Source organism: Osmerus mordax, chromosome 16, assembly GCF_038355195.1.
Source record: "Osmerus mordax isolate fOsmMor3 chromosome 16, fOsmMor3.pri, whole genome shotgun sequence".
Lineage (NCBI taxonomy): Eukaryota > Metazoa > Chordata > Actinopteri > Osmeriformes > Osmeridae > Osmerus > Osmerus mordax.
Genome location: NC_090065.1, coordinates 9,764,056 through 9,778,638, shown reverse-complemented (window position 1 = coordinate 9,778,638; position 14,583 = coordinate 9,764,056). Strand labels below are relative to the sequence as shown.

At 43.7% G+C, this 14,583-nt stretch overlaps 1 protein-coding gene across 1 annotated transcript in view; it reads right to left on the bottom strand.

Moving 5' to 3' along the window:
- LOC136958818 (receptor-type tyrosine-protein phosphatase N2-like) overlaps positions 1–14,583 on the bottom strand; it is a 79,429-nt gene that overhangs the window by 37,683 nt on the left and 27,163 nt on the right. The window contains exon 12 of the mRNA XM_067252929.1: positions 412–476. Within this exon, the coding sequence (XP_067109030.1) occupies positions 412–476 (65 nt within the window). The remainder of the gene's footprint in view (positions 1–411; positions 477–14,583) is intronic.

Below are 14,583 nucleotides of genomic sequence, written 5' to 3'. Positions count from 1 at the left end.
TGCTTGGTAAGCTTCATCACCACCATTTTGATAGACATGGAGTGGATGGTGACAAACTCATTGGGGCAGCCTTAGTGCTGAATCAATAACACAGAGCAGACGCTTGGCAAGTCTATTTAACAGAGAGAGAGGTGGGAGAGAATGGTAATGTCTGAGCCAAGGGGAGATAGAGGAAAACAAATGTGCTGGGCTTGAAGCAGGAGCTAGATACTTTCAATGATATTTCCTTGACAGCTGTATTTATCTATTCTGTAAAAAAATATTAAATAGTCATACTGTAGTTCATTGGCTATTTACATTAGTAAAAAAAGATCTGTCATAAAAAAATTGTTTTATACAAAAATGACACAAAAAGAATGTGTAAAAAATGTGAACATGCACACTGACATGCCCTATAAGAACGGTACTTACATCTGTTATTCCAGCCTCCAGAATGATGACTTTGGCTTCCTTTTCCAGAGAGCCTTTCTGTTGAACTGTGAGGAGAAGAGCAGAAACAAAGCTTGTGTGAGGCTTCTGTCAATCACTGCTACTGTACTGTGTATGGCTGCATTCCAGAGCGCCTACACTGCTATCATGTAGCAAAGATGATCAGTTCGTTCAATAATAATGATATGTATCCTGCGGTATCAACCACTACCTCCACAACTGAGCTGATCGGATAGGGTTCTCTAGACATGTATAAGTAATGTTTGAAGTTGCAAGAAAGTTGTCGAAGGAGTTTATTATCTGAGACTAACACATCCTTTCTGGGAGACACACAGAGTTGCATTAACTCACATCAATTTTCAGATTTAAAACAGAGCTTAACTCTTACAATAAATGTCTGTGTACACCTCATAGTGAAACATTTGTTGGTTCTTGCTATTATACTCTGTACTCCCCTTTCTCTCACACATATTGAATATAAAGGCAAATCTTAATTTCCCATTATGTAAAATGGAAATAACTGACTGATATTCATGGGCTGGAATACACAATCTCACAGAAAAAATAATGCAAAATGGCATTTTCACTTGTTTGCATGTGAAAGCACTGATGTAGAAAAAAGGCCCTCTTTTGTTGACACATCAGCCAGATGAAGGATATGCAAATAACCATGGAAGAGCTCCACTCTATAATGTTCCCTAAAATTCAGCAATAGCCTATCTAATTAGTGTTTTAATCTATCAGGGTAATTCTCTGCTCTCAATTTATGCAGAGTCCTGTATAATTACACCACTGTGCTTCAGCTGGGTTCGTTTTGACACAGCTGCTCTCTCATTGGCCAGCTAGCTGAGCTCTAACCTTGAAGACAGGAAGTGTGACCACCTTGTCTGGCACTGGGCTGTCAGAATAGACATCTTAATAGTTCTGTCAGAAAGCATAGACTAGCGCCAGGGTTAGACATACTTACTTAATGAGCTGTAGTCTATTGTCACTAAATCTCTGAAGGACTAAATGGGCTGGCATGTCTCCTCAATGGCCATTTGAACAGCGTAAGATTAAATACATGAAGTAAAATGGGTGCTTCTGTGAATTCTAGTTGAAGAACAGAAGTGACAACTATGGTACCACTGACATCATTGGAGATTTACAGAAGAGGACACAGACATGCACCTGGCGCACATGAGACATGATGTCTCACTAGTGAAAGACTTATGACTTTTGATTCCCTTCTGATATGCTTACAGAATGAACAAGTCGCACAGCATGTTTAGTATCAAACTCGCAGAGCGACAGGTCTCATGAGGTGCTCTCAATGTGCTTCTTTACTTGCACAGTAAAACTTCTTAGCCAAATAAGACCCTCATTAGCCAAAACAAGCACCACACGTAAATAGCACTCCAAATTCAAATCCTCTCCTTCTCTCTCTCTCTCTCTCTCTCTCTCTTTCTCTGTCTCTCTCTCTCTCCCCCTCTCTATCTTTCTATCTCTCTCTCTTTCTATCTCTCTCACGCACACACACACACACACACACACACACACACACACACACACACACACACACACACACACACACACACACACACACACATACACACATACACACTTACACAACCACACACAGAGCTACTTTCCTTACCAACTTCTTTATTAATTTATTTTCTGCTAGAGCTAGGTTATTTAAAAGACCGGATGATTTGTGAACCAGAAACATTGGAAACATATGTACAGATAAAAAGGCATGGTACATAGCTGGCGTGTGACATAGTTATCATTGCAACTGTGTTTCCTTTTGCATAAGTACTGCATCACGTCCCGAATCCATTTCAGAGGACAGAAAGAAAATAGCAAATTTTTGCTACAGCCAGCCCTCATCCAAAACACATTTCATTTGTCACCTTTGCCTGCCTGGTCTGAATTCTGCTTTATGTTAAGTCAGTGTATCTGAGCTACTCTAGGTGCCCAAAGCGAAACAAAGGCAGCACTGGGGATTCAAAAATGCGCAATTTTTCAATGTTGACAAAGGGGAAGCCTGCCGTCTGTGAGCAGAGAATGGATGCTTTTGCCGTGCTGAAGTTAGTTTTTTTTTCTTTTTTACTGCAAGCACATTTCAAGTCCAGTAATGAGAATAAAACAGCGTTTATCCTTCAATGGAGCAGGAAGCTTGACCCCCATGGCATTATCCATACCAGTACACTGGTGTCATTGCATTACCTTATCATGATATCACACAGTGCTTCCTGAGCAAATCAAAATAAATAGCTACAGTATTATGGTCTGTCTGAAATAACAATATTAACAATAAGTAACAGTATTACTATCTAAGAGCCTGAAGTAATATTTGTCAAGAGCAAAAAACCCTCTAAGAACTAGTGTCTGCTAATATTAAATATGTTTCTGCCTGAACACTCCCTGTATGCAACCTGAGAGTATCCACAAATGTTTGACATTTGTTGTAAATGCACATGTCAAAAACAATCTTACAGTCATTTTTCATGTTAGTTTAATTATATATCATTCCAGGGTTCTCTCACTTGGATTAATTGGATTTCTGATATCAATATTTCAGTCTTCAATCTGTTTGAGATGAGCCTTTACCCAGCGTAGCCTTATTGCCCCCAGTCATTTAAGCTGTGATATCAAGAATGAGCAATAGGGGGAACTTAGAAATCCCAAAGACAATGCGGTACGTAATCAGATTAAGAGTGCAAGGACCAAATGGCATGGTGGGCCACCTGGGGCTGACAGTAATGACCTCGGCAATGAAAGGAAGAGGCTGGAGAGAAAGAACCACTCAATCACACATAGCCAGCTACATAATCCCAACCGATCTAGTTCCACCAAAAAACATTCATCACAACACAATTGTCACCGGTACATTCTGTACTGTGGCTCAGGAGTTATCATTACATTAGCGTGGTCAAAATACAGACTGTGGAAATGTAGGCCATGTTAAAGTATTTCTTTGGACAGCAAATTTAACAAGCAACGACCAAAGGAGGCGTTTCAACTTGACTCTACTGATCAATATAGGTTGTTCCTAGCTAGATCAGAGACCAGGATCCGCAGGTCTCTCTTCAGAAGCGTTGTTCTGTTTGAATACTCCTATTACATTCAAGTTGTGTTAGGACACTTTAGAAGTGAAACTTCATGCACTCTGTTTCCAAGCCCTGATGCATGTACTGTGTAACTACATCAACATAAATTGACCTCGGACAAACATCTGACTAAGCTCTTCATACAAAACAAGTTTCCATCCTCCTACACGGTGTAAATCAACCACCCACATCAATTAATGACCTTGCAAAATAATGAACCCACCACTCCGAGTGTTGCAGGCTTGTTCTCAGCAGCACTGGGTGTCACATGATAGTGAGTTAACAGGAAGTGATCCAGACTCTGTCTCTCTCTGCCAGGTTATTTAACAGCCTAGGTCTCCCCCTTCTCTGTCTCCGTTTCTCTCTCTCTAACTCTCTCTTTCTCTCTCCTTTCCTTCCTGTCTACCACCAGCCATCTCTCACTCACTCTTTCTCTCCGCTTCCCTCTCTTCACCCACACTCTGGCGGGTGAGTGAGTGAGGGAGGCATTTATTTAGGTTTGATAAGTGGAGAGATGGCAATAATTCTGCCGCCACAGATAAGAGGCTAAAACTGGGCCAGTGTCTACAGTGGCCTCCCACACCTGTGATGTGAATCACCAGACTCTCACAGATGAAGAGAGACAATGACCCACCACTCCATCTTCTAGGTGACATACTTCTTTAGCTACTACGGTCTCTAGGATGTCTCTGTACAGTTCCAAACAGCTACTAATGTAGGGTTGACATTTCAACCATACTTTAGGTTGAAATGTAATTTGCATTCAAAATGATGAGAAGACTAATGTATGTACCATAGGACTATAGAGCATGATAACACAATATATACCAAATACTTCTTTATTCATATCGACAAAAGGAAGTGTACCATAACATTGTTACTCTCCTGCAAACCAAGGAAATATCATGTACAGTGGTAGCCAGTGAGAGAGAGTGTAGACTAGCCTTGTTAGCCACTGACACAAACCGTGAGTGGACTATCCTGTTGGACAGTTACAAGTGCAGCTGCACTCTCCCAGTGACTGCCAGAGAATGTGATTGGTCTCTTCAGGAAGTAGGGGAGGCAGGGGGGCACTCTGCCCAGACAACCCACAGAACAGACACATTTCCTTCAGAAACCATTAACACACCCCTTCCCACATAAAGCAGGTCTGACCCTGTTGGACTGTGAAAGATGAAGAGGGGTGAGATGAAGCTTGGGGAGGTAGGGAGGGAGGAACAGAGGGAGGGAGGGAGGGAGGGAGGGAGGAACAGAGGGAGGGAGGGAGGGAGGGAGGGGAGGAAGGGAGGGAGGAATGGGGGACGAGATGGAGAAGGGGTGGAGCAAGTGATAAAAAAGGGGTGGAGAAGGGAAAGAAGGAGGGAGGGATGGAGGGATAAAGAAGAGATGGAGGGAGTCATGAAGAAGAGGTGGAAGGAGGGAGGGATGGAGGGATGAAGAAGAGGTGGAGGGAGGGAGGAATGGATGGAGGGATGCATGACTCCAACAGAAAGCACATAGGTAGACCTTCAAGAGTAATGGAAATCAGGAAAGAGAGAGATGGAAGGATAAAAGTGAAGAGGGCCACTTATTGTGCATGACAGGAAAATTCACACAGACCGCCAACACTTAACGCCTCCCTTCTCTGTCTCACTCTGTCTCTGAGGGGGTGACCTTTACCTATGACTCATCTCAGCATCCAGCTGAGTGAACGTCCAATGGCGGCGGTCAGTAGCTCGCTCCACTGTGATTGCCTCATGATCACTCAGGAATTGTGTTGTCTGATAAGACTATGTGGGTGAGTGGTGGGATAAAAAAAATAAACGGAATATAATTATTCTTTTTTTGTTGGTTGACTAATGCTGGTCGACTCATATTGCGATGCGATGAAGTACACAAGCTAGAAAAGAATTGTGTTTGTCTGCGTGTATGTGTGTGTCCATGTGTTTGCATGCGTGTAAGTACGTTAAGTGAAGCGTGCAAAATGCGTCAGCTCGATGCGATCTGGAGCTATTGAAAAAGATTTACAGCTCATCCTTTATTTGTATGTGCAAATGCCCGTGTCAGTGTAAGTCTCTGGGTGTGAATGTGCTTGTGTTTAAGACATCAGGCTGCTGGTTTTTATCTGTACCGCACCTGGGTGTCAGTGGCAGCTCTGAGCATTGAGTGTTGCCAAGTAGCGTTTGTTCATAAAATGCTGTTTTCATCGGAGTGTTTGACAGCGTGCAGCGTGCACACTCGAATATGATAGACAGCAGAGCGGAGACCCTGCTGACACACAGTCCTTGTCGAGGCTGGTCTGGGCTGGTCTGGTCTGGTCTGGCGGAGGTGGTCACACCAGGGAGCTTTCACACAGCTATACACTCACATCACACTTACTGGAAAATGTCTCCTATTATTGCTGCAGAAAGGACAAGGGTCCAACACGCCAGGAGAACCTTGAGTGTTCAATTGTTTTCCATGCTGTTTTCGAGCCATGTTACCGATACCTTTTTTTCAAAGACTGTGGCAGGTGGAGGTTTGCGGGCTCCACACTCGATATTGACTTGTGCTTATGACAAACATCCATGTTTCCATTACTGTGGAACAGTCACATTGAGAGGAAGGATCAATATTTGGGTAAGGTCTGTGACGAGATTTAAACTGTGTTGGAAAGGGGGATATGAGGTGTAAATAAAAAGACAGGAAGGAATACAAACCCCAAATATCCTCTCAATTTGCATAAAACAAGCTTGAGTACAGTACAGTCAACTAATACATTTGGAAGTATCGGTGATAGTGGAATTAGCTACCACTAAACGCTTGCTTTCCTTTGGATTCCTGCCCAAACCCATCCGTGGTTAAGTATGTGTTAGCTGGATAAGACAGACCTTCTTTAGTGTGGCAGTGTAGTGCACTGGTAATTCTCTTGAACCTGCATAATGCTTGCCACCAGAGTGCGAATTATACAATGACAATCGGGGGGGGTCAACTTCTTCTCCAGGGCGTGTATCGACCCCCCCAACCTGTTGTTTTTACCTCTTTTGGGGGGGTCCAAGTCTTAATTAGGAAGGTCAGACCCAACCAAACCCCCCCGTAATTCGCACCCTGCTTGCCACCTATACAGTAGATCAAATCCCTCTCGGTACCTCCAGCTCCTACTGCCTGTCCTGCCTTCCTGTTGTTCGATTTCTCTTGTCTTATCCTGTCCCTGCATATACAGAACGTGGTCAAAGGTGGACTGCTTACTTTCAACAAAAAACAAAAATAAGATATAAAATCCCCACTGGTAGTGGACCAGCTCTCCCCTTCTCATCCTGCATTGTCCGTGCGCACACTTGAATGGCCACCGCCGAAACAGATGATGTCACCATGTAAGAGGGGACAGACACTGAGCACACAGCACCTATCAACACTGTCCAGGTGGCTGATGGGTAAATTACTGATAACCCAGAGCTTTGGCATCAAGATGGTATCCAACACTGATGGGACTTGTAGTCCTTTGGCACATAATTACAAACCAGCATCTTATCTTTGGATGCACAGCAACAACACAAAAAAGATCTAATTGGCCGATCCTTAACAAAAAGCCCCCCGTATCCAAGGGACATCTTGGAAACGAGGATCTTGCCACATGGCCTGCCAAGAAGCGATAGAGTGATGGATAAAATCAAACACCTCCAGGAAAAAGGCTGGAGATAAGCCAGACAAACGAAGAAGAACTATCGCCCTATTCCCCCCTGAGGATATTCAGCAATGGAGCCCAGACAGTAGATAAAGCCAGGCCTAGAGGGGACTAGCCTGCTATAGACAGGCGCTTTAGATGCCAGAGGACTACAAAACCCACAAAGCCACTAGTGGCTGGAGTCAGCTTGCTTGGTAGAGAGCTACATCTGTAGGATGGTATCAAAGGAATAGAGAAGCATATTCTAACTTACCCCTGGAGCACATATCCAAGGTCTAGCTGTACCTGCACAAACTAAATGTTTCAGGGGATGTTAGAGTAATGAAATACTGTACGGGGCCAAGGAGATGCATTTCAGTGAAAAGCTCCTATTGAACCCTCTTAAAAATGTGAATTCATGTTTGTTTGTTTTTTGGGGGGGAGGGGAGGGGGGTCGTTCTTAGATGTTCCTCTTATATGGCTTCTATTCCTGTCAAATAAAAAAATAAAAAAATCTGGAGTGCAATATGAGAAGTTCTTCGACATTGCTATAAAGAGTGTCATGTTGTAATTGTTGTAAAATTTGCATCACAATATCTTATCACAATCTTACATTTATCTTGGGGCAACGTTTGACTGTTTGGCGTCCATCATTTCTCTTCTGTTCACTGCATATTTGACGCCCTCACACGCACCCCCCTATCCCTTCAAAAACCCTCCTTCTTTCTCTCCTCCTCCTCCTCTTCCTCTTCCTCTTCTTGTGGAGAGCTTGTTTGCTACCAGACTCTGAGCTGCCTCTGGATCCCATCTGCCCGTCGGCTAGTCAGTCTACTTATGTGTTCAGACACCGAGCTGTACACATGGGGGCTTGTCTGAGTCTTCTCCCTTCTCTCTGGCTCTCTCTGTCTCATTTACACCCACACTACACACATCACGCAATCACACACACAAACACACACACAGAGATCCACACCAAATGGAGACAATGTAAGCCAGCCTGCTGTTGCCGGCGGGAGAGAAAGCAGAGGAGGAAGAGAAGGGTTTCCATCATGTGTGGAAACCACAGCACACCCACAATCAAGCCCTCAATACTGAGTCAGGATACACAAACACAGAAAACATGCATCCAGTGCTCCAGTAGCAGATTGAGCCTTTTTTTTTCCTGCAAATGAAACGGGAAGAAACAAGCGGTGAACATCGACAGGTAGACAGATCCAGTCGGTAAGTGGGTATCCTTCTATAATCTGTCTCTTTCATGGAGCTCGACTAAAAAAGTCCTGACCATTACATTTTTATTTAGATGACTCGGTGTGCCTTGTGATTTTCTGGGGGAAATAGAAGTCAGCCTGTGATCTCGGACCAAGGTGACCTCATTACCGGAATTTGTTCCGGTTGTCATTACGAATCACACACCATGTCACTCAAACCGGGGGAAGTAAATAGGGAAGGTACCTAGCCAACTACCCTGGCGCAAGCCGGCACACACTGATCTCCCGATCCGTGACCCTGAAGTCCAGAAAACGTCTTACGGTATCACATTCAGGATGGAAATCTGTCCACCTGAGTCCCAACTATAAGCCTCTGGGTCTTGTGGAAAGATCGAAGAAGGAAATGTAAACGTGACCCATTGCTGACCTGGCTCAGGAAAAATGGGGCTGCATTCACAGGCTGAGGCTGTGTGATGGGTTTGATCCCAACTGGTTGCGGAGAAGTTTATTCATCATGTAGGCAGTTCCACTGTGATCTCTTGATCTTTACAGTGTCTATGCAGCGCTTTATTATAGTAAAGTGCCTAAAAACTGACAAGGAGTTACTGCATTTGTCAGGGTAGAGGGCGTTTGGTATTAATTTACAGTGTTGAGAAATTAGCCAATTAAATGGTGAAACCTGATGGGCTCATGTTCAAGATCTGCAGCTTATTGTCTGGGTTAATAAACATTCAGAACAACGGCATTCCATGAAAAGCCAACCGCATGTGTACTAGCCAGGACAAACTAAGAGCTGTTTCAGCCATCTTTTCAATTGGCTGTGTCCCACAACCTCTCCACACAAGGTATAATGTCCACCATTACAGAAAGAAATAAAGCCCCATGGCTGAATGTGACATTTACACTGGAATGAAATGTCCATTCTTGTCAAGTAAATATAATACAGCAACCTAAATTCCAAGAAAGAGAGCAGTTTATTCGACAGCCGTATTCAACTCCAGGGAATGCCCTGCTAAGCTACACTGCTGCACCAGGACTGTGCATTGCTGTGTTTAGCAGTGGGTGTGCATGTGTGTGTATGAATGTGTGTGTGTGTGTGTGTGGTGGCAACAGCAGTAGCAACAGCAGCCATGCTGGATCCTGCCAGTTAGCTTGTGAACATATCAGGCTTGGCAGTGGCATTGTGCATGACTTGGTTTCTTGCCAACCAAAAGCGAGAAGGAGTGCGTGTGTGTGTGGGTGTCTGTGCTCGTGTGTGTGTGTGTGCTCGTGTGTGTGTGTGCTCGTGTGTGTGTGCCCAGTGAGAGGAGAATAAGAGAGGGGGTAGTGCTCATGGTGGGCACAAAGATGGGCGGCACACACCCGCGACAATCCAGCTTCTCTGGGAACAGGTGGGGGCTGTGCATCTGATGGCCAGCACACCCGTCTGGAGGAATGTGTGGTAGCAGATCCACCACCCTCCACACACACACACACACACACACACACACACACACACTCAACCAGTATCCTTATTGACTGGTGCCTGAGATTCTATTCTCAGGGTGCACAATGGAAGCCACATGTCCAGCCACACAGAAGTGAAAAAGAAATGATAGCTGTTATCTGCAAGTTGTCTGTCATTACAGTATCTGGAGTTGCTCTGTGATGTATGTCTCAGTTTTCGGTGTGTTTGCAATATCTGGGCTCTGTGATTGGTTCCCTCTTCAGTGGGGTACTCCAGGACAATATCAGTGTATTGTCACCACATTGAGAGGTTGTTCTGATCATGATGAAAAGTGAATAAAGAATGACTTTTTGTTCACTGTGCCTGGTGGCTGAAATGGGATACTTTGGAAGGTGGCCAGTAAATCAGAATTGAATCTTTGGTGGTCCTTGAAACTGACCACAAAACTGCTGTGGGACTACACACTTATGACCTTATGCTGTGCCTTCTAAAATGTGCTATTTGTATGTAGCTTTGGATAAAAGCATTTAATAACGAATCAAATGTAATGTGTGTAAAACCATTGTCCTGAGATTGTTGGTTCATTTCACACCGAAAACATCCCTTTGCAGTGATGGGCACACACAGACGAACTACACAAGTGTGCTCACAAAGAGTTCTAAAAGAATACAATAACATGTCTTACATCTGGATCCAGCACTCTCCAATAGTTTATCAACAACTGTCTGTAGGGCCTGCCATCAATGCCTAGGCCCTACTTGACTTGGATCTCTTCAATATGCATGCCCAAACACAAGGAGAGCTATTAAAGCCAGCTTCAAATGAGGCTGCTTATCTTTTTAATTAGGCCATCGCTTCAGAGAAAGCAATATTGCCCTCTTGGCTGATGTATATGTAATGTGGAACAATATTGATTGTTGTTGTCGAAACAGGCCCTATTCAAGGTACCATCAGCCCACTAACCATTCAATAATGTTGCTAATAAATATCTGAGCCGAATCTGGTCAATGTGTCGCATTCATTATCTTTCTAATGCAAAGCTACTGGGTATATTCAGAGGCTTATGGATCTGGGATACAGGGGGGAGTAACAGCAGGTGGCTTTACAGGACATTACATTGAACATGTTGTCTGGGGACACAAACAGTTTTTTTGATCAAAAGAAGATTGAAGCACAACACATGCAAAGATGGAGTATATTTGTAATTATATTCTTAGCAGTGGTTTGTTCTTTTGACACAGTTAAGATGGTTTTCAGCAATTGTCCACCTCCGTAGCCAAGTGTAATAGGCAATACAAAGGCTATTTACACTTCTGAGGTGTTAATGCAAAACTTTTCCCAATCGTATTATGGGGAAAGTGGTTTTTCTCACCAATGTGTTGACAAGCAGAATTATCTAAAGTGATATGACAACAATTTGCTGTGGCAGACATGCTTGGCTACTGACCTTTGACAGGCAATTACAAGTTGGCTTTATCCCACAACACAACGTGACAATGTCATTTAGGGGAACAGAATCAGTTAATTATATTTTTTACAGAGGACAACTTCCTTCCTGTTTCTTTGGTGAGTGATTTGGGGTTTGGATAAGCACTCATCGGACGTTGACCAAGCAACTATAAAGACAACTTGGGACACTGACTGAGTGCTCAGGCTTCTAACTGGAGCTGTTCTGAGGACTATAGCTGAATACTTAATGAGCTGACCAGATATTTAGCTACACAAAATCTACATAGCGTCAACAAATTAGGAATAGTAGTCAATAGATTCAGTGATCTACAAAAAATATTACAAATATTTAAAAAATAACAGAAATGATTTTGTAACATGTAAAATGTGCTTGTTTTAATCAACAAACATCAGAGTCTATTTCCCGTATCTCTTCTTTTAAAATTATTTTATGCGACTATGACTGCCAAATAATAATTACCAAATCTAAGGGAATGAAGTAGAATGGGCTCCACACAGATACTCAGACACACACACTGACACACACACACACACACATTTGAGCATAGATCCAGGGGTGAAAATGAGCTTCAGACCATGTCTCTCACCTGACATATAAAAAATATTTTTGATTGACATATCAAGCAATCCTTTCCATAAAGAGACAGATCCAAACTTGCCCTCTACTTAACACATCCAAAGGAAAGTAGTTGATCTGTTCAAACCAAATGGGCAGAGATTCATCCATTGTTATTTTTGTTACTGTGTTACATTTGCACGATTGCACACAGAAAACCTTAAAAACTATTATAGCAAAAAATATAAGCAAAATGAAATTAGGAGGCCAACCTTAATCTATGTTTTAATCCTACTCTACGGAGTTATAAGGAAGAAGGAATCCATTAATTATCCACAAAAAGAACTACAAAAGGAGGCTCGTCTTTGAAGACATTGAGTCCTAAATGTCACCGTGCCGCTTTGAAGTTCCTTGGCTGCCTTTTGTTTCTCAGTTCTAATACATAAAACACTCTGGAATAGACAATGCCTGGGCTCAAGACGGACATTTCATGTTGGCCACGCCATCAAAAGAAGCCACTCTCTCCTGCTGTAAGTGAACTCGAATCAAGCAGTGATACCTTTCTGTGGGAATCGGGCATTGCGTAGACAGCTGACGGCCATGAAAGCATCTGTGGCTTTGATGAAACATTCTTTGAACCACGTTTTTTTTTACCATATCCAAGCTCGTAAAAGATTGTTGATTCCACCTGTTTACTGTATTTGTATGATAACAATTGAGTGAAAACAGAATCCATGTTCATATCTTACTATCAATGAATCCATAATAACTCATGCCTTACCACCACGACTCAGATCTAAACATGAATCAAACTCAAATTGGATTAGATTTCCAACCGACTAGGGTTATAACTAGTCTGGACCAGTTGGAGGGTTTCTCCATGCAGAGCCCTTCCAGCATTCAGCCTAATGCTCAGAGGTGAGTCACCAGGCGTCCTCTGATAGTCTGCCTGGTGGAGAGAGAGAGAGAGAGAGAGAGAGAGAGAGAGAGAGAGAGAGAGAGTTGAAGGGGGGGAACACTTGAATGCTGCTGTAATCAAGGCCCAGGCCTTGAAGTGGGCCAATCAATTCAGCTGTCTACTTCTCTCCTCATCAAGGCTTCTTGGAGACGGCTAAAGGGACCAGCGCCGTCAGCCTACTGGGGCCACCAGAGGTGAGTGAACAACAGGAGCGTTTCATCAGTCCCCCTAATAACGTTCTTCACTGCAGAGCTGGGCTGTGGTGGGAAGCAGGCCAGCCTGACTAATGCACATGTTTTTTTTTGTCGGTTGGAATTTTAAAATATATATATTTTCCTCCGTTGGTAAGACAAGATATGGAGGAGGTAGAGGCTTAGCCTGAAGCAGCACAGTCTCTTGTAGAATGACACATTCAGTCCTCGGTGGCGACAATGGCGCTGACGTTTCAAACCGTTTCAAAGTTGAGGGATTTGTTCGCTGCCATAGAAAGAGTTTCGGCTTTAGCTCAGTGGGATATGCCACGTTATAACATCTAAAAGACACAAGGTCTTAACACTCTGTGGGCTGTAAAAGCAGGATACATTTTACCGGTATATTACAGCTCACACAAACCCTCGCCACGACCATTATATCATCATCTGAACATGTGATAATGGCCCCCAAGTATAGCACTCACACATCCCACATGTCTATCTGAGCAGAGGAATAAGAAGCCGAGACCATGCAGGCCGTCCCCTAGCTGCTCGGATGATGCAATAGTGATGCGAGTGTGAAAGCCAGTTCTGGTGCAAAGGGTCCATCTGCAAAAGGTCTGCCAACGACGTTACAGCAATGTCAGGAGCTGTGCCAACTCTGTAAGAGCTGCCAGCTGTGGGCGAGCGTGGCAGAGTGCCTTGTAGAGAGAGAGAGAGAGAGAGAGAGAGAGAGAGACAGACAGAGACAGAGACAGACAGAGAGAAAGAGAGACAGAGAAAGATAGACAGAGAAAGAGAGAGAGAGAGGGAGAGAGAGAGGAGTTGCCAACGGCGATGCCAATGCCTGGGCTGGCACATGGGCTGGCGCGGTTGGCATAGGACCACGGTGCACTGCTGTACAAACTCAGCTCTGCGCAACACCTGTGCTCCCCTGTGCGCCTCCACAGCAGGACGCACAGATGCTCCCGAAGCTCTGGAGGATGACACACAGCTCAGCACTCCCTCTGAAGTCAAAACCAAAATAACCACAGGTGCCTCTGAACTAGGAACAAAACACAGGCTCGTGCCTGCTCACAGCTAAAGGGCGGACATCTTAGAGATCACCAAAGGAGTAAAAAAAAAGATGATACGTTGAAATACAAAGCAGTGGCATGTGTCGTGACAAATAGCATCAATGACCAATAACTGTGTTTAGAAGGATCAGGCAGAGAATGTTATAGAATTGATTCTCATTTTGAGGTTGGAACAGACAAAATCAAATGAAGTTAACTTGGATGGATTTCAGTCAATGTAGGGTATAAGTGTGTTATGCATCCCAATGGGAGAATTGCCACTGATGAAATCACACACAGGAAACCTATGGAGACCATCCAAGAAGGGCATCTAAACAACCGCAATCGATGAAAAACAGTAAGCTATCACCGTCCCTGACGATTATGTTAAGCGCCAAGGATGTGACGGCTGGGTAAGAGTAGAAATTGTTGCTGTTATTGTTGTTACTCTTAAAAATAAAGACGTAGAATGATAACAGGTGGCAAATTGTGTATGACACTTTTCAGGTGTCATATTTCCTCAGACGCTGAGAGACAAAAACAGACATTGGA